This window comes from Hylaeus anthracinus, unplaced genomic scaffold, assembly GCF_026225885.1.
Source record: "Hylaeus anthracinus isolate JK02 unplaced genomic scaffold, UHH_iyHylAnth1.0_haploid 11997, whole genome shotgun sequence".
NCBI classification, from domain to species: Eukaryota; Metazoa; Arthropoda; class Insecta; order Hymenoptera; family Colletidae; genus Hylaeus; species Hylaeus anthracinus.
This window is the reverse complement of record NW_026534344.1, coordinates 15868952-15889233: the sequence shown is the minus strand read 5'-3', so window position 1 is coordinate 15889233 and position 20282 is coordinate 15868952. Positions and strand designations below refer to the sequence as shown.

At 43.8% G+C, this 20282-nt stretch overlaps 2 protein-coding genes across 2 annotated transcripts in view; both read left to right on the top strand.

Moving 5' to 3' along the window:
- LOC128889223 (uncharacterized) overlaps positions 1 to 20282 on the top strand; it is a 240123-nt gene that overhangs the window by 2371 nt on the left and 217470 nt on the right. The window lies entirely within an intron of this gene.
- LOC128889603 (uncharacterized) lies at positions 8703 to 11264 on the top strand. Its single transcript, XM_054147336.1, has 3 exons — positions 8703 to 9625; positions 9701 to 10337; positions 11112 to 11264. Exons 1-3 carry the CDS (start codon positions 9180 to 9182, stop codon positions 11262 to 11264), a joined length of 1236 nt encoding a protein of 411 aa, XP_054003311.1. The 5' UTR covers positions 8703 to 9179.

Sequence of the window (20282 nt, the reverse complement as noted above, 5' to 3'; positions counted from 1 at the left end):
TTTAAGCAATTATATCTAGAGCTAGTGCGTATTCATATACATTAACTTGAAATTATTTCATGCTTTTCACTGCATTTTCCTATACTTTTAAGCAATTATATCTAGAGCTAGTGCGTATTCATATACATTACCTAGAAATTATTTCATGATTTTCACTGCACCTTTTTCGAAGTCAGTTAAATTTTCTTCCAAAAAATTTGTTTATTTCACTCTTTTTAGTGGCAATCTATAACCAATAGATTTCATGCAATAGCAATAGTTATGAGCAATAAACAGGATGACCAAGAAACGTTGGTGGTCCTTGAAAAGGGTAGTTCCAGGAGGGGGGGGGGGGGAGTTGAAAAAATTTTTTCTTAACGAAAATGTTCTTCAAGGCTTCGTTAAAGAGATACTGACAGAAACCCTCGACCAATCAGAGCGCTAGTATGCCGATGGAGCGTCTGCGGTAGCGTAGGCTTCGCATGCGCTGCATCGGCATACTCGCGCTCTAATTGGTCGGGGGTTTTTGTTTCTGGAATATCTCCTTAACGAAGCCTCGAACAACATTTTCGTTAAGAAAAAATTGTTTCAAATCACCCCCACCTCGAAACACCCCATTCAAGGATATCCAACATTTTTTGGACACCCTGTATAATTGCAAATGGGATTATCAGGAATACTTGTGCAACTACATGTGAAAGGATTGATTACGTTTGGTAAGTTCCTTGTCGAGCTACACCAGAGCATAGCAATTTTGCACCAACAATGATTTTAAACAATGAAAGTGTCCATAAATTTTTGCAAATGAAAACATCACGAATTCATCTATTATGAAATGCGTAAAATTCCATCTCGATCGGTTAATTCCGTGCCGAGTTTCAGCAAAGAAAAGGAATTTTGCAATAACAATAGTTATAAACAATTAAAAATTTCATAAATTTTTGGAAATGTGATCATCGCGAAATCCTGTACGGCAGCAAAATGTAAGGGATTTCATCGATTTCAGGCCAAACATACGTGAAATAGTACGCTCTTTGCGATAAACAGTGATATAAAGTGGTAAAAACAAACTAAGGACAAATGTTTTGTTATGGGACCAAATGGCAAATGCTCTTCTAGATGCAAGAAGTTTCAATCTGATTGGTCCATCCGTCTCGGAGTAAAAAGCAAGACAAAATGTTTCTGTTTAAAAAAAAAAACGGGTAAAAAATGACAACTCACAAAATGTTTCTTTTACGCGATCAACTGAAAGAAATATTCGACAAGATGCAAGAGGTTTCACTCCGATTCCTCAAGTCATCTCAGCATAATCGGTGAACAGACATTTAAAAAAAAAGAAAAATACATGTCGAATTGAGTAACCTCCTCCTTTTCGAAGTCGGTTAATAAAATTGATTACCGTTTAGAAAGCTGTTAATAACTATGGTTTTTGCCGTATTATTATAACGCGCATACAACCGGGTTAACCTGGTTACTCGAGTTGCACGTGTCTTGTGTTACCTGATTAGATGGGTTATTCTATAATACGAAGTACCAGAACCCGGTACGGGCTAGGGTTCGAATCCCTGGTGCTTACGCCTGACAAGGTTATGCTTTTTCTAACTCGCATGGCCGCTAGGGCCTCTAGCGTATCTAACGCGCTGGTGCCACGCTGTGGGCGTGCTCACGCAACATACAGTAATGGGTCTTATTAGACCTGGCCACCCACCGGTGGGTGGTAATGCGTAGCGAGCGTCGTACGTGATCAGTAGTTGTAACTCTGAATTTAGTGAAGACGGTTGCACTTTCGTACATCGCGGTATTTGTACTTGTATTTTATTTAATGTGAAACATTTACATAGTTATTAACACATTTCCTGTAACAAAATATCTTTATGTACAGATATTCCTTTTTCATATTTACTTGGCACGCTTATTATACCCCTCTCTTCCTAATACTGGTTATTCCCGATTTTAACTGTTAATTTTATCTTTGGATTACTATTATTATTGCTGTACTGTTTATTGTTTATCTACCTTCCCTATCCTATTCTTTTCTATTATCACATTTTTTCGCAGACTTTTATTCTAACTTTTACACATTGCTTAGTACTTAGCTTACAAAATTAAGCAGTAAGGTAAACGAATGCGCGTTTACGACAGCAAATAAGCCGCGGCCGTACCGTGGTTATATCAGGAGCGCATAATATCTTAGGAACTAGGTTGCTCGTTCCGCGCCAGCCGTTACTATCGCACAAGTCCTCTCTTGTGTTCAGTTCGCACGTAGGTGGTATTACTAAGCGCCTCTCAGTCTAAGATATAGGGTGCCGTTGGAATAGACAAATACTAAATACTAAAGGTCTATTTACACATACCCATAACGTGTCAGTTCCGTATCCGTACCGTATCAATAAGGTCACGGAGCGGTGTCGCACGTGTATGTACATGCCCATTCAAAAACAACAAAAGAATATTTAAAATCACTGAGACTGATGGAACATTACGAAACTGAATGGATACAGAACTGGCACGTTACGGATATGTGTAAATAGACTTTAAATCTGTCTTCGGCTCATTATAAGGAAAAAATCTATCCATGGTTTGAACAGGCGATATGCGAACCTAACAGACTTATGTTCCGGCAAAATGAACTAAAAAATAGACTATTTTGATTGTTTTAAAATTTTTATTTAATATTTTTTTTAAATTTTTTATCTAAAGACACGCACTTTTCCGGTTTGATAATTGAAATCCACTTACTCATTCAAGACTTATGATTTTTTCATTTTTTGATACCCAACGATTTTGATGAAACTTTGTAGAATAAGAAGTACATCGTTTTCATTTTTTGCCTGATTGCGTTGTAAGGGAGAAACCACTCCTTTCGTCCGACTTACTCCTTTTACTTGTGCACTTATAATTCGTAAATGATTAGAGATCTCGAAAAAACTTTAAATACACAATATAATGATATAAAATATAAAATATAATAATATTCTATAACACCGTAGTAAGAAATTTTAAAAAATTTACTCATCATAAATCAATTCACCATTCGCCATATAAAAATTGTGCTCGCAATTTTGTGGACGTTTCTATACTTAACAACGTTTGTTTAACCAATATTATTCAGTGTGGAAACGTCCACAATATATATGTATATTGCACAAGATTTTAAAAATCTGCTTTTTCTATGTCCTTCAGAATCGTTTGTAGTTGTTTGTAGTGATATCCGGTTCGTTTATAATTAAATAAAAATTTAAATGGCTACTAATCGGTAAGACAATATTAATGCGACAAACTAACTTTTTTTTTAATAATAAAAATATCACTAACATATTGTTCATATTTTCCTGGTTAAAATGAGATCGAACACGATATTGTTACGACAGTTGGTTACAATATTAGGCTTGTAAATGTTCCCCTTTTTCCATTGTCTCTTTTTATGCTTTGTTGACGTCGGCGAATGTACGAATATTTCGACTTCACTCAAATAGCAACAGCGCGTAGGAAAATGATAGCCAGTGTTATGCCAGAATGACGACGTCGCGATATGTACCGACTTCACGTTACAAATCTGTTGTGACATAATGTCGACAGTGCTGCTATGCGTTTTAGTTATAACTAGGTTAGTTAGTTTTAAGTTTTAGGTTAAGTAGTTGATATGCCTAGCCCCATGCGACGCGTACGCGAAGGGAGAAAAAGTCTGAATTCAGATCGCGAACAGGACTCGTGCAATACAGACGCGATCGTCGAAATCTAGAGACGCGGTAGCGTCTCGGCATCAAGTACATGAAAAATTATCCGTCACTGCGTATACATACCTGGCGTTGGAGCTACCACGTATCTTTTACAGGAAAATTGGTCCATTCCAACCTAACCTGAAACTTCTTTCATGAATATCTTAACACGCCCGCAATATTTACTAAATTTTAAGGAATAAAACAAAACTCAATCAGATCGGTCCACGTACAAGGCCAAGGCCCACTAAAACCTCCACGGCGACCTGCGGAAGCTACCAACACTGGCGATTCAGGAGGAGCCGCGTGATCTCTTATAGAACGCTGCCGCGGCTCCCCCTCGCCTAGCCCGGCCATCGGGTAGCTTATGGCCGGCCGCGTACCGAGGGGTGAAAATTCTGTCCCCCCTTTCCATCTCCTAATCTGCGGTGCAGGGAGGCCGCGCCCCGCAACGCTACATCTCGGCGACCGCATTTCTAGCATACCCAGGGTCCCCGTTCCGGGTAGTGCGACTGTCAGGGGTATCGGCATTGAGCTTGCCGTCCCCCTTATCCTGTCACCATTCATCCTTGGTGATCACCTGGCGGCAGAGGTTGTCTACAACCGTCCCCAGCTCCAGCTAACATTATTAGTCCGGGGGCCCGACGACACGACCTTAACCAGGTCGCCGCCTCCCCCGGTTCCATCGAGCGAGATCGGTGAACTCCCGATCCCGCTCTGCGGCCTGCGAGATAACCTCTTCGCAGAAGGAGACCACCGCACTCCAGTTCGCCTCGCTCTCCAGCATGGCTCCAACTACTGCTGGGAACGAGAGGTCATGCCCGATTTGGACCCGTAGGTCTCGACGCTGCGCTGAAAAGGCGGGGCATTCCTCTAGCTGTGCTGCGCCGAGTCTTCCTCCTCGCCACAGTGGTGGCAGTCTGCCGCCACTTCCTTTCCTATGCGATACAGGTAGACATCGAAGCAGCCATGCCCGGTGAATACCTGCGCCGCCCGGTAGGTGATCCTTCCGTGCCGCCTATCCCGCCACCTTTTGAGGCGTGGCAGGAGAGCCCCGGCGACGCGTTCGCCGACGTGGGAGCTCACCTCCATAAACCTTATGGCCATCCGTCTCTCCAACCGGCGCAGCAGTTGTTTAATGCGCTAGCTTGCCATCGCGTCAAAGGCCCATACTGGGGTCCCGTACAGCATCATAGACCGCGCCACTCCCATATATAGACGGCGCACACGATCCCCAGATCCCCCGATATTGGACAATAGGCGACCAAGCGCGGCCGCCGCCCTTTCCACACGGGGGAACAGATGGTCAAAGTGCGCCTCGAAACGCCAATGGCTGTCGAGGACGAGGCCGAGGTATTTGATTCGGCTCCCGACCTCGACACAGGCTCCACCCACCCGGACCCACGACCTGGGCAGTGGCCGAGACCGAGGCCCGCCATGAAACCATATGGCCTCAGTCTTTTCAGGGGTCATACCAAGCCCAAGCTCGCGGATCCTAGCGACGACACCCACCACTGCCACCTCTGCACGGCGGATGGTCCCCCCGAAAGTGCTCCCGATGGCAACCACTAACGTATCGTCTGCAAAGCAGACAAGACTGGCGCCGTCGGAAAGCGGGGCCCGCAGAATCGAACCGTAGCCGAGGTCCCACAACGACGGGCCCAAAACTGAGCCCTGTGGGACCCCACGGTCCACCTTCCTTCGTTCCATGCCATACCGGCACGGGTACTTTATCCGCCTGCCGCTCAGATAGGCCCCAATCACCTGCCTCAGATAGGAAGGCATTTGATGATAAATTAGTGCCTCCCTTATTGCTTCCCAGGGCAGGGTGTTAAAAGCGTTTACGATATCCAAGGATATCGCTATGCACAGCCCGCCCCGGGTGACTGCACTCTCTGAGAGGGACCGGACGCGCTTAATAGCTTCAACGGTTGACCGGCCCTCTCGAAAGCCGAATTGGCAGTCAGCTAGATTGGGACCAACATCTTCCCCATCTCGTCCAGGAGCCATACTGGCCGGTACGCGGAGGGAGAATCCGCGGGCCTTCAATCCTTGCTGAGGGGGACCATTCGCACACACTTCCAAAGTCGGGGGAATACACCCGACTCCAAGCAGGTGGAGAACAGTCCCTGCACTTTCCCGAACAGGACGCCCAGGGCCAAGGCCTAGACTCTGCCGGGTATCCCATCTGGTCCTGGGACGGTATTCTTGCCTCGGAGCCACAGGATAACCGCGGCCATCTCCCCATCTGTGACCCCCACATCGGGGGGTCGCTCAACTTCGCGGCCGTCCGTCCCTGGCAATGGTTGGGTTGCCTCCCCGCCAGGGGGAAGAAACGCGATCACGACACGCCCGAGAGATTGAGGGTCTAGGCTCTCGCGAGGAGCCTAGAGGTGGTCGCGCGACCACCAGTACACCGCCCTCCTCGGGTGGACCCTAGCCCAGGGCATAGCGGCGTCACAAGTGGACGTCATAGCGCCCCGGAACCATTTGGCTTGCACCTCCCCGTCGACAGGAACATGCCGTCCGCCGGTGTCGTCACAGTGACGGTCGCCGTAGTTCGCGGTCGGTGTAGGAGCGCCACTTTTCTCTTCTTCGGGGCCTCCTTTGCCTCAGCACCGGCCAGTTTTCCTTCTTTAGTGGAGGGTGCAGCGGCCTTAATAGTGGTAGCGGCCTTTTCGGCCCTACGCCCTACCACTTTTGCCCATTCCTCCTACTGCGCAGTAGGAGCAGCCGCGGCCGGGGTGCCATTGCGCCCGCCAGCCGGTTTCGCGGCCTCGGCCACAGCCGGCAGTTTCTGCGGCACCCTAATGCCGTTCTTCGACGGCCCAGATCCCGTTGGCTGCTGCCGAGGCCGCGATTGAGCCAAGACAGTAGTAAAGGTAGGCGGGTTCTAACCCATGAGGCTCCGAGGGGGGAGCGGGGGAGGGGGAACCGATGGCGAGGCGGGCGAGGGGGAGGAGCACGAATGATTGGGGGTCGGTAATTATTACATACAGCCGGTAAGTTTAGTGGAGGGCCCACCGGTCGGTAATTATCAGTGATCGGTAAGAAAGAAAAACGCAAATGGTACATGTAACGAAATAAGCGCGCACGCTGTAAGGGAGGGGGAAACCATGCTTGTCATCTTCGCAGGAGGTAAGCGCGCACGCCGTAAGGGAGGAGAAACCCACCCCTTCGCGCGCAGGAGTGGGGTCGTCGTTGCGGGCATCGCGGGTTCCCTCTCTCTCGCGCCCGAGTATTTTTTTCCTCGCACTCATGCTCCGTGCAATATAGAATATTACATTACAATCCTTGACGCAGCCATCGGTAGGAACGTCTCGCGACGATGGCCTCGAGCAGAAGATCGAAAAACGCAACGTTTGCAAACTACAATCTGGCAGCAAATCTTTTATTTTCGCGATACAATTTTTCAAGGACTAGATATTAAAGAAACGGTCGGGGTGACATCATTCTTTTGATGATGACAATACTAGAGAACGTGCGAAGGAAACATTACACCAGATGAGAATATGATATGGGAGGAAATGTGCTAGAAAGAAAGACACATATATCCAAGCTATTTCTTTTTTATTGATAATTGTATTCCAGCATTACATCTAAACCTAATGCTAACAATTCAGAGTCAATCAATGAATGACGCTCAAAATTCTCATGTTCAACAATTGCTTTTGCATAATCCTTACTTTCAGCATTTTGTATTATTTCTATAAACTTGTTGTACTTAGATTCTACCAGGTACAAGTTTCCAGTCAGCCAACTGTACATGTGATCGATACAATATTCGCAAGCAAACAACTTTTGTACGGTTTTTTCACTCATGAACATAGAGACGGTAGAACTTGAGAGTTTTGCGAGTTTTACGTCGTTTAGTTGTCGGAGTTTAACTGTTACATCATTAATGCGTATCGGCTCGCTCGAGGTTCCTGGTGTATCAGTAAAAATCTGCAGAATGTTATGCCTCTTTCGTAGAAGATCTTTCCACGTATCCATAGAGAATGTAATTTCGTTTCCACGAGAGTCTCCTATAGCCAACTCTACGTCGCAGGAACTACCGATTCGAACCCCGATGTCGAGATACTTGTAGAATGTATCCGTCAGGGGATATCTCCTCCCCAGTATACGCACCACGCGTGTTACTCTACGTTCCGAATGAACATTATCGCTATCACTGACAAGAGAAACAAAAAATTATAAAGGATATTGAATTTTGACTGCATATTTTGCAATATGTTGTCAAAGACCTTACTGTGTGCGCGATTTCTTTGTTAATGGTTGGTTGAACTCCTTGTTCGGAAGATTCTCTCGCGTTGCTCGAGCGATTTCAGCATTGGACCACATCGCTGATGTTTGAATACGAGGCGATAGAACGATGTTGGGAACAATGATTGAAAAAATGTGTTTAGACATTTTTATATAACACCCCCCACTCTTTGTTAGATGGACAAAAAAATGCTGAAACAGCAAATCTATCCTCCCACACACATTTCACTTTATTATCCACATTTGTTTTTAGCATACACATCTTTGCGTAGCGCGTGATCTAATTTTTTTTATACGTAATAATACCCTCATCATCGCGGAGTCGTTTGAATGAATTGATACATCAGTGGTATCAATCCCAAAGACATATGGACGTTCTCAGGAAAACATACGAAAACAGCGATACGGAATATGAGAGGGATTATAAAAATCTGCAGGCAGTGACATCATAGTAGGGGCATATCATGTGACAAAATCACGTGACAAAATCACGTGACCTAGAGTATAAAAATTGTGCTGCAGATTGAACTGCATTCAAACCGTTCTGTAGTGACCTCCAGCGAAGAAGTGATTGCAACCCTGGAAGAACTCTTAGAAATGGAAAGTCGATTGTAGGACCAGGCCGATCGATTGACTTCGCAAGAAGAATAGCTCGCATGGGAAGAACGATGCAACTCGTGCCTCGAGTCGCTGGAAGAACATAGTCGAGCAAAACGCCCTCGATTATCGATCGGTGTTTAACAATCGTTGATCGCTCGTATCGCGCGTCTCGATAGTCTGAAGTATTCGTTGCGCAGACGTTTCGTGTACGAAGGTGCCGGCCATTCAAGCACTGGACTCTTGTGGCGTGAAATAGACACTGCGTTCGAGAGCCGCGTATTAACCGGCGCTGTTTTGAATTCGCACTACATCGAACCGCGTAACTTTGTTCAGGACGCGAGAGACGTTGTGCTCAAGTATATACGGGGTGCATTGGTGAAACATAAGACACTAAAAGTGAATACCGCGTTTAATGGAGAGTTTGTAGCGGGTGATAAACGCTCGAACAAGACTATCAGCACAAAGAACTGTGAAATCTTTGGAGAGATCAATCTCGAAGAGTGGTACGAGCAACGCGTCGTCGAACCCACCCTAGCATCGCTGGAAGAATTTCAAGAACGGGATAGCGGATGGGCGCTGCCGCGTATACTCAATTTAATTGTTAACGTGAATAAATATATGCCGCTGCATGCTGGATGTACCGTACAATTACCGCGAGAAATACAACTAAAGAGAGCTGCAATCAACGTATGCTCGAACGACAATGCATGTTTTGCGTGGTCAGTAGTGGCTGCTCTGCATCCATCCGAAAATCACGTATATCGGACATCGGCATATCCTCATTATTCAACGGTGTTGAATATCCAGGATATCGAATTTCAAATGACATTGAAGCAAGTTAAAAAGTTTGAACACGCCAACAGCATCTCCATCAACGTCTACACCACTGAAGAAAAGAAGGTTCTACCGATACGGCTCGCCACACGGAAGATGGAGAGACATGTCAATTTGCTGTATTTAGAAGGAGCAAACGGCGTAGGACATTTCGCGTGGATCAAAAACTTGTCCTGCCTCGTGAGCTCACAATTGAGGAAACATAAACGCAGAAAATACTTTTGCGATAGGTATGTATATAATAATTCTTTTTTCTTTTTTAAATATGTTATGTTTGAAAAAAAATTTATGTCTTTTTATTGCAGATCCTTGCACTACTTTAGTTCGAGTGGGAAGCTGGAAACTCACACCATAGATTGCGAGAAGATGAACGAATGCGCAATCATATTACCAGATGATGAACGCAAGTGGCTCAGCTTCGACAACTACATCCGGAAAGAGCGACTTCCATTTGTGGTGTACGCCGACCTCGAGTGCATTCTGGAGAAAACTGATCGAGAAACACCAAGATCCACATACCAGCATCATAAAGTATTTAGTATTGCATATTATGTTCAATGCGCGTACGATTCGTCCTTGTCGGTGTACCAATGTCGTCGTGATGCGAATCGTGTTTCCTGGTTCGTCGAAGAATTAAAGAATATGGCACATTTTGTTAAATTAATTTTAGCAAATAACATACAATTGGATGATTTAACGAGCGAACAGCAGGAGGCATTTCGCAACGCGACGCATTGTCACATTTGCGAAAAACCGTTTGGAGAAAACGATACGAGGGTTCGCGATCATTGCTATCTAACGGGTCGGTACAGAGGTCCCGCGTACTCCAATTATAATCTAAATTATAAAAACTCTTTTTGCATTCCCATAGTTTTTCATAATTTGTCCGGTTACGATTCGCATTTTATTATCGAAAAAATAGCTATAGCTTTCGAGGGTGCCGTCAGTGTATTGCCGATAACAAAAGAAAAGTACATCTCGTTCACAAAAAGTGTCAAAGATCCAAATGGACTGTCGCGAAATTGTATAAAATTGAGATTCATCGATTCATACAAATTTTTGAGTACCAGTCTCGATAAATTAGCGTCTTTCTTAGATAAAAGCAAATTAAGAATTTTACGAACCGAGTTTCAAAATTTATCTACCGAAGATTTTGAATTATTGACGCGAAAGGGTGTTTTTCCGTACCAGTACATTGACTGTGCCGAAAAGTTGGAACAATCATGTTTGCCATCGCGCGAATCATTTTACAGTTCCTTGACGGGTGATACAGCATCAGAGAGCGAGTACGCGCACGCCGAGAACGTGTGGACACGGTTTTCTATTCAAACGCTGGGCGAGTATTGCGATTTGTATTCTAAAACAGATGTCTTGCTGTTGGCCGATATTTTTAAAAATTTTCGTGAAAGCTGTATAACAAGTTACGGACTCGATCCCGTGTATTATTACACTCTGCCCGGTTTTACGTAGGATGCCATGCTGAAGCATACAAAAGTTAATTTCGAATTACTGACAGATATCGACATGGTCCTGTTTATCGAACGCGGTATACGCGGCGGATTAAGTCAATGTTCAGATAGATACGCAAAAGCCAATAATAAGTACATGCAGTCGTACGATCCATCGAAAGCATCGTCGTACTTGATGTACTTTGATGTGAATAATCTATATGGGTGGGCAATGTGTCAACCATTGCCATATGCAGAATTTCGATAGGTTGACAACGTTGCAAACCTTTACGTGTCTTCGATTGCTGCCGATTCGCCCACGGGTTATATTCTAGAGGTTGATCTAGAATATCCGCAACGCTTGCAGGACATTCACGCGGACCTGCCGTTCTGTCCCACACGTGCCAAACCACCTTTTTGACTGACCACCCTCAGGAACATGTATACTAGTGCCATTGCCCCTCGACGCTCCCACGAGGGGAAACCTGAAGATGCCATGGTGGGTGGCACACTGTGAGGAGCCCCTACAGCTCCTGGGTGGGGAGAACCGCGAGCCGGCGGCGAGAAGAGCGCGCCGATCGATGCGCGATCGATTTGAGGTAATTAACGGCTAACCGCAAGGCAAAATGGAACCTGTGTTACGCGAGCGAGCCCCTTCTTCCGTGGCTACAGCTTCTCGTATTTCGCATGCGCGTGTGTGTGTTGCTGTTACTCCACGCCGTCCACTCCGTAGAGGACCCCCGTGATTAGGGACCCCGAGGCCTACAAAATTCAGGTAGGGCCCACTGGTTGGGTTTCCTTTGCGGTGTACGTGGGTGTGAAAGTGCGAATCAAGTGTGTCCGCGAGCGTGCTCCGGAGCACCCCTTTTCGTTCGCGACAGGACCACTACCGGAGGGAACTTTGCTAGACTTCCCTCCGTTCGTTTTGCGAATCTCCTGCGTGACCTTGTGCGGTTTGAGAACGCGCCGCTTTTCGAAGGAGAGGGCCCCTTCAGAACGCGAAACCGTTAATTCCCGGTATAATCTATTCGAGTGTATTTGATTCTAGGGCGGACTATTTGTTTGCGAGGCCCCCTATAGAGTTAAGTCGCGCTGGTAACGTATTCGTTTCTTTCTGTCGAATACTTTCTTTTGTATCGAGAATTCTGCGCCGCGCATCCCTTTCGGCGCGTAGGCGCCACTCCCTTTTCCCCAAGGTGTGTGTACCGCGGAATTCCCCCGCGTCGGCTTCGATTAAATAAAGAAATTTGATTAAACGATTAAAAGTTTATTTTCCCTTTCGACCTCCCCTGAGTTTCGCTCTCCGTAGAGCAGCCGGAAGGACGAAAGTAACGGACGCGTACTCTTGGCACTGGCGCCCAATTCTTCCAAATAAATTCGTCCGTGGAAATTGTGCGACCAAGCGTGTCGATTAGCGGCTTTCCCGGCCGCCCACGCGAGGTACGTCACAAGATATATCAGTACATATATTTTATAAATTATTTTTTAACTCGATTTTAATAAATGTACATATTTAGTCGTAAATAAAAAAACACTGTAATGTTAACTAATGATGCTAGTATATGTATACAACTGAATATTATAAAACTGAAAAAAATGTTAATTTTTTACAATACATTATCTTTATTTATCGATGAATTGTGTGCACTATTCAATCCTAACCATTTCACGTACACCTTATTTCCTTTCCGACGTAACACTTTTTTCACAAGGTATACATCAGCGTCGGCAACGCGTTGCACCTCGTGTTCGTAGAATCCTCCAGCAATTGGTTTTCCATAAACATCTTTCAGCAAATACGTTGCGGGATTAGTTTTCTGAACCTCGGCGATTGTAAATATTTCAGTGCTTCAATTAGGTGTGTAACCTTTTTCAAAAATTGTTTTGAATTTGGTCACACGTACCGCATCTCTCACTCTGAATCTTTACTCTCAATCTTTACGTAATTATATGCCGTTGTTAAGAGCTTCGAGGCGTTTGTTGGTGTAACGTCAATTCGTCGCATGCCGATAGTTCGATACTTATGCGCGTTGTAATTTGAAACGAGTTGCTGCCGCGAGTCGATCCATTTATAATTTCCATTAAGCGTAAACAGTTTCCACATGTCGTTTTTGAGCGTATGATTGAACCGCTCGACGACTGACGCTTTCATCACTGAACACGTTGAATAATGATTTATGTTGTATTTTAACAAAAGTATTAGCACATTTGCATTGTAAAATTCTTTTCCTTTGTCGGTTTGCAAATTTCCTTCCACTGTTTCGGATTATCTTTCCGATCGCTGTAAAAACTTCATGTCCACTCTTAGTTTTGAGGGGTGTAGCCCATGCATGCTTACTTAGCACATCGATAACAATGAGTATGTAATGGAAGCCTCTGTTCTACCGCGCGTAAGGTCGCATCTCGACCACGTCCGCTTGGCATAAGCCGTCGTGCCCATGTACTATGACGCGTCTTCGGGGAAAATTTCTTCTCGCCGGAGTATGCAATACTTCCACAAAACACCGTTTCTGGGTACTGGAAGTTTTCTTCGCAGCCATGTATGACTCGACACTGACGCAAAGACTTGACGAACACGTCTTATCAAACAACAAATCGGTGCTCAACGCAACGGTTGGTCGGTCGGTTGACCGGTATGTCGGTTGGTTGACCAGTCTGTTGACTGGTCTGTTGACCGGTACGTTGGTCGGTAAATAGCCTCAACGTCCAGCTATCGATGCACCTCCAGTAGATTTCGGAATTCGGTTATATCCCTTTTTAATTTATTCAGTTCATCTGTCAAGCTCTGAACGTAATTTTGAAACATAATCATCTTTTTGTCGAATACGTCTTGTCGACTTTTTATAACTGCCATGTTTTCGTGCAAGTACAGCTTGTTGATAGCATCGCCATACTCTACAGGCGGTGCTACCCGTCGAATCTTGCGCGACTTTGTGTCACAATTGGTGCCAACAACACAAAGAGCGCTGTCGCGTACATAATTTCTAACTACTCCATTCCAGTGATAGTATGATTCCATTCTTCCAAATGATGACCCAAACTTGTTGATTGTCACTTTAATGACGATTGACTGTATCGCCAAGGTGCAGCTTAATTTATAATGAATTCTGCCTCGCGAAGTTCCTCGATAATCGATAGCATCTTATTGTCGTGAGCATTGTGACCGGCTTGTCGCGAAGTCTCGAGCAATCGAAGCCGATCTACGAGTTCGCTGGGATCGTTCCAGTGAACATAATCAATGTTGTTTTTGGTTAATCTCATGGAACACGGTATGCCTTTTCCAACTTTTTTATCTTGCAGTAAAGGTTTAATTACGTGGTTATACTTGTATCCTCTGTTGCCTAATGTTTGACCATACGAATTGAGCTTGTGCTTATGCACACTCGTTGTCAGCAGTATGTCCCTGTATTTGCGTTCATCAGCCTCAGTGTAAATGTCGTTATCCGGAGTTTTCTTGAATATCAGTTCATAAAGGCCGGGTGTCTCCGAATATCGTATACCATCGATAATTATGTTATCCGCATTGTCCACGTCAACATGTTTGTTACTGAGTATCAATCCATCATTGGTGAGATAAACACCGTACACGTAATCCATACCAACGTCTACGTCACCGCGTAATACAGGTGTGATGTATTTTTGACTCAGTAGACCTAGATGATTACGTACCGTTTCTTCGCTTTCCGGCGTTTGCAATTAGCTTCGAACAGATGTCGAGAAATAGCTGTTTGGACTTTCAAAAACATCTTCGTATCTTGATTCTTTTATATTTGGCGGTTTCGAGAAATTTAACCACAAATTTGATTGTATTTTATCCGATTTCTTGATATTCGGAGTGGATAATGGTTCGCTTCCGATAACTGTGTTATTGTGTAGATCATAATTTCTTAACGTGTTGCTGACAATTGCTTCAGTAGTTCAGTAACAAGTTTAAAGTGTTTTTCCAACGCAATCTCTTCGTCAATTTTACCAGTTTTCAATTCACGATACTTTCTGCGAATCAAATCGCCCGTTGTTGCAATCTGTTTCGCTATCCTCTCACGATCTTCAATGCTGTTACTGCTCATGTTGGAACACTGCTTTCTCAACGTATCGAAGATAACTGGACGTGTTACGATATTGCAAAGTCATTAAATCCTTTTCTATAGCGACCATTCCATAAAGCACTGTCTTTGTCAATCACTACAAATCTATATTTTTCTTGCCTGCAAGCGGCACACAATTTATAGAAATTCTCAAAAGACATGTCAGTGTTTACATGATCGTTGTATACATGCTTCAGATTTGTACCATCTTGTTTGAACATGATGAACAGGTTCGCGTCGTCGCGTATCAGATGTTTCGGTATCTTCGCATATGTCTGACAAAGATAGAAACAGTCAACGTCCGAGTGCCCACCCATTGCAAAGTATTCTCTTACCGCGTTTTGCTTATCGCATGCCACGTCGTCAAAGATAAAAATCGAATTCGGAAGTGCCTCGCTCGGTGGAACGACGTCGCTGTTATTCGAAAATGTAAAATAACCAATTTCATCTATCGACGAGAATACATTTCCTAGATATCGATATTTCGGTTGTTGCAATGATTTCGAGTACACGTATACGTTCTCGAAGCGAACACCGTGCGGACTTTCTAACAAAGTAATCAGCACGTTCGTTCTGCCACAATTCGATGGGCCGCAGATGGGCCACGTATAGTCTACATTTACATCTACATTTTTGTCTACATTAGTCACTCTAATCGCAGGTGATTGGCGTACGAACCGCATCGTAGCTGTGGTAAAAAATGAAAGAAAAGGTATGTGTCGATGTTGGGTGGTATTTATACTAGCGTGACCCAGACGTATCAGTCAGTGTAGAAATGGCTTTCATACTGATCGATGGTGATACACTCTTCGACTTGACTGTGGAACAATTGGAATACGTGCCAAAGATAGTACTCTTGAATCGGTTCGCTAGCGACATTCATTACGCGTGGGATAAACTGCCGAGACATATAAGAGCTGATCCTGAAGTCCAGTTTTATCGTAGGTGTCCCTTGCATTACAATCATCCAGATCAACGTACGCACATAGACGGACCAACGCCTATGAAAAAAGACCTATGCATCGAAGGACAGGAGCAGGACTTGTAAATACTCTAATAAACAAATTACCGTTTGAGCTACACGTACCAGGGTATCAATTTTCTGATCCGGCTACACGCCTGGACAAACGTTTAGCACGCGGCATAACGCGGTATAAATCCGTTGGATGCAGCCTGTAGAGAACACGATATTGCGTACTCTCGAAACAAAGATTTGACCAATCGTCACGAGGCAGATCGAATTTTAGGTGATCGAGTACGCCAGCGCATAACTGCGAAGGACGCTACAGTCGGCGAAACGGCGACTGCTACAGCTATTTGGACTCCGATGAAAGCTAAGACGAAGCTTGGAATGGAGCTTAAGAAGAAAAAGAGTCATAGTAAAAAGAACAAGGGGGAGCGAGCTCTACTGATAGTAAAGCGTGGCGGTATCCTCTCGTTTCTCCTACCTGCGTTATCAGCTATAGGAGCGTTAACCGGTGGTGCTGTTGGCGTGGCTAAGGCTGTAAACGATGCTAAGTCTGCGCGAAAACAGCTGGACGAAATGCAACGGCATAATCGTGCTATTGAAGCCCGTGGACTTGATCTCGCGTTGTACAAACGCGGACGAAGAGTTTCAAAGAGAAAAAAAAACGTCAAAATTAAAATGCTTGTAGGCGTAACTACCAACGTACAACTACAGCAACTGGAAGACGTATGCGTATTCTATATTTCAGGGGTATTTTTATGCGCAATACTTTACCAACAGATGGGATACACAGGAACGAGAGCGGAATCGTAAATTTAGATACTTTCGAGGGACCTGGTACTCATTGGGTTGCGTACGCAAAACGGGGAACTCGCACCATATATTTCGATAGCTTTGGCAATCCTCGACCGCCGAGGGAACTGATACAGTATTTCAAGAATAGCGTAATCGAGTATAATCACAGGCCTTATAAGCGCTATAATCAGAGCAATTGCGGACAACTATGTTTGCAGTTTCTGCAGACGGTTGACAATCAATTTAAGGGCAGTCATTGCACACTTTAACTCCAGTATTTGTTTGAACACGTCGTTAACGTTAATGCTCACCGGCCAAAGTAGCATTCTCGCAGTAAGCTATTTTCCAGCCATCGATCTGAGCAATGGTTATTACGAGCTCGGTCTTACGGACTTTGAGACTTATTACACGATATCGACTATAAATTTGTCGAATAATAAATTTTATTACGATAACGATGATAAGGAAATTATTATTCCGGTAGGATCTTACGAGCTGGATGACATTCACATGTATTTGCGACGATCGCTTTCGCAGAGTATTGAGGGGAACCCTTTGATACTTAGAGCTAATAACAATACGATGAAGAGCGAAATCAAGTGCGATTACAGCAATAATTTTACCAAACCCAATACTATTGGCTCGTTGCTGGGGTTTTCGACGAATCGGTTGCTGCAACCGCGAAAATAGCACGAATTGGATGCGCCAATCAATATAATGAACGTAAATATTATTCGCATTGAATGCAACGTGACGGCTGGTGCTTACAGCAATAACAAGAGCGTGCACACGATACGAGTTTTCGCCTACTGTTCCACCTGGATATAAGATATCAGAAAGACCGACACAGGTCATTTACCTTCCGATCACTGCACGAAGCATTTCGGATTTGACGATTCGCTTCGTGGATCAAGACGGTCAATCGTTAGATTTTCGAGGGGAGCAGATCACCGTTCGACTGCATGTACGGAGACAACGGCCGTAGTGGGAGATGCTTGTATTGAACGAAGCAGAGCAGACGACACATGAAAACAAAGAGAAAACAATTCGATCGCCTGCGAAACTCACTGTATCGAATATTGGTTGGCTAAAACCATTGGGCGAGAAGTCAATTCGATCACCTGCGAAGCTGACTACATCGAATGTTGAATTTCTGAAATCGTTGGGTTTCGCTGTACGAAATGGCTAATCTCTTAAACATTGGAGGCGAACCGATCTTAGACGACAGCATCGCCAAGATTGAGACTCACACATACAACCCATACGCCAACACAACGTTTGAATACAACGATGAGATACGAATACCTATACAACAGCAGGATTTATACACGTTACCATGCGAGAGCTCTCTATACGTTGCAGGAAGATTCAGAGTAAAGAAACCAAAGGAAGGGGTGGAAGCACACCTCGGAAACAATTGTGTCGGCTTTATGTTTGATGAAATTCGATATGAACTCAATGGTGTGGAGATTGATCGCAACAGAAACGTTGGAATAACAAGCACCATCCAAAATTTTGTGTCTCTAACATTTGACAAATCGCTAATTTTATAGGTTACTTTAAGTTTTGTGTACCGCTCAACATGCTGTTGGGTTTTTGCAAAGATTACAGGTATATAGTAATCAACGCTCGTCACGAACTCATTCTTATACGCGCGCGCAGTGATAATAATTGCATCGTTGGAGATTCCACGCTGGAACCGGTGGTCAAATTATTAAAGATACAGTGGCGAATGCCTCACGTCGTACTGAATGATACGAATAAACTATCGTTGTTGCGAATTTTGGAAAGCGAGCAATACCTAAGCATGAGTTTTCGTTCGTGGGACCTGTACGAGTCCGCTTTGTTGCAAAGTACGACAAAACATTCGTGAAACCGCGATACGTCATTTTTGCAGTGCAGACTGGTCGAAAGAATATCATGCCTGAAGATACGAGCAACTTCGTTGCATGTAAAATGTCACGCCACGTCAACCTTGCTGGCAGCGCTGTGCCGTGGAAAAATCTTGTAAAATGTAACATGTTAGTATGACTGGATTGTAAAATAATAATATGTACGCGCTGCGCCGTGAGAATGTTATGTATCAATTATTATTAAGCGATATGAATGTTCACGCGCCGTGGGAACGGAAAAATCACAAGTTATCAAAACAGATAAGAATTCTCTTCAAGGCAGATCATTTTAAATTGCACGCCGAACTTCCGTCGCGAACCGCCAGAAACCACGTTTTTGATATAAGCGGTTCGCGTAACACCTCACACCACAGTACAGCGCGTCGCGAAACTTAGCACAGCGCTTCAATCTTCTTTCTCTTTCGCTCCCGTCGGCCGACCGCATGATACCCATGAAATTAAAACTCTTGAATTGGATTGTACGAACAGCATAGAAGTCTTCGGATTTGGGCGGAGCACACGGACACCTTAGTCAGCTTAGGAGTCTACCCAATTAAAATCCACTGTCGTTAGGGCTGCACTCTGATTCGGCACCTCCGAGAGTGCAACGCAAGCACTTTGTAAACATCGCACCGAGTTGCGCTCAAAGCAGCGAAGCCAAAATCACTTTTCATCGTACAGTCGCGTCGAGCGCGTGAATAGTCCGAGCGAACTATATTTGAGCAGAGTTGTGTACCGCGTTAACTCGTTTATATTATTAAAAGTGAGTGGTAGGCAAGGACTCTAGTTCCTCGTAAAAACAACTTAATTTTGTTCTTAAATTTTTCTAATTATTGAATTCATTTTAATTTTAAATCAATTGTTTAAATTTTTCTCAAGTGTTGATTATCCGTTATTCCGTAATTCATTATTTTTCACGTATCTGTGTGTGCTTCTCCCCTGTCCAAGACATCCGACGACCAACGTCCGTGCGTGTCGATACATCGATAAATTTTACAGTAAATCTTGGTGGTGAGTGTTTACTCCGATACAATATTATTATATGTACTGTCACATCATTGTGACCATTCGGAACATCAATAAATGATATTTCATTTCCGGGAAATCCCTAATTGATGTTCTCGGGTGGTATTTCCATTGATCTTTCATATAATATTATTCCGACAATTTTTATTGTATTTCTTTATCATATGAAATCACTGTTGTTCAAATCTGAGATATTAATAAATGATATAATTCATTCCGGGGTAACCCTAGTTGATATCCCAGAAGCGAATAAATAATATATAATTTCATTGTTTTTTTTTTCTATACAATTTATGTTCAATTTTATATGAATTAACTGAAAGAATAAAAGAGTGTGAACTATTATAAATATGTAAATTTCAAGGTCTATTCATTGGTTATTAAAATACACATCAGACAATGATATTTCAATAGTAAAATAGCTTTCAATATTTAATTTAAATTCACCGTTGAATCCGCTCGCATCCTAACCATCCATCCTATTAAATACGAAAGAGAGATTCACATACGAGTCAGGACCCGTACGGAACTGCTGTGACAAAGACCTGACCTTGCCGAAAGACAAGTAAAATATATATATATATATTTTTCACGTGTCTGTGTGTGTATATATATATATTTATTATATATTTATTTATTTATTTATTTATTTATTTATTTATTTATTTATTTAT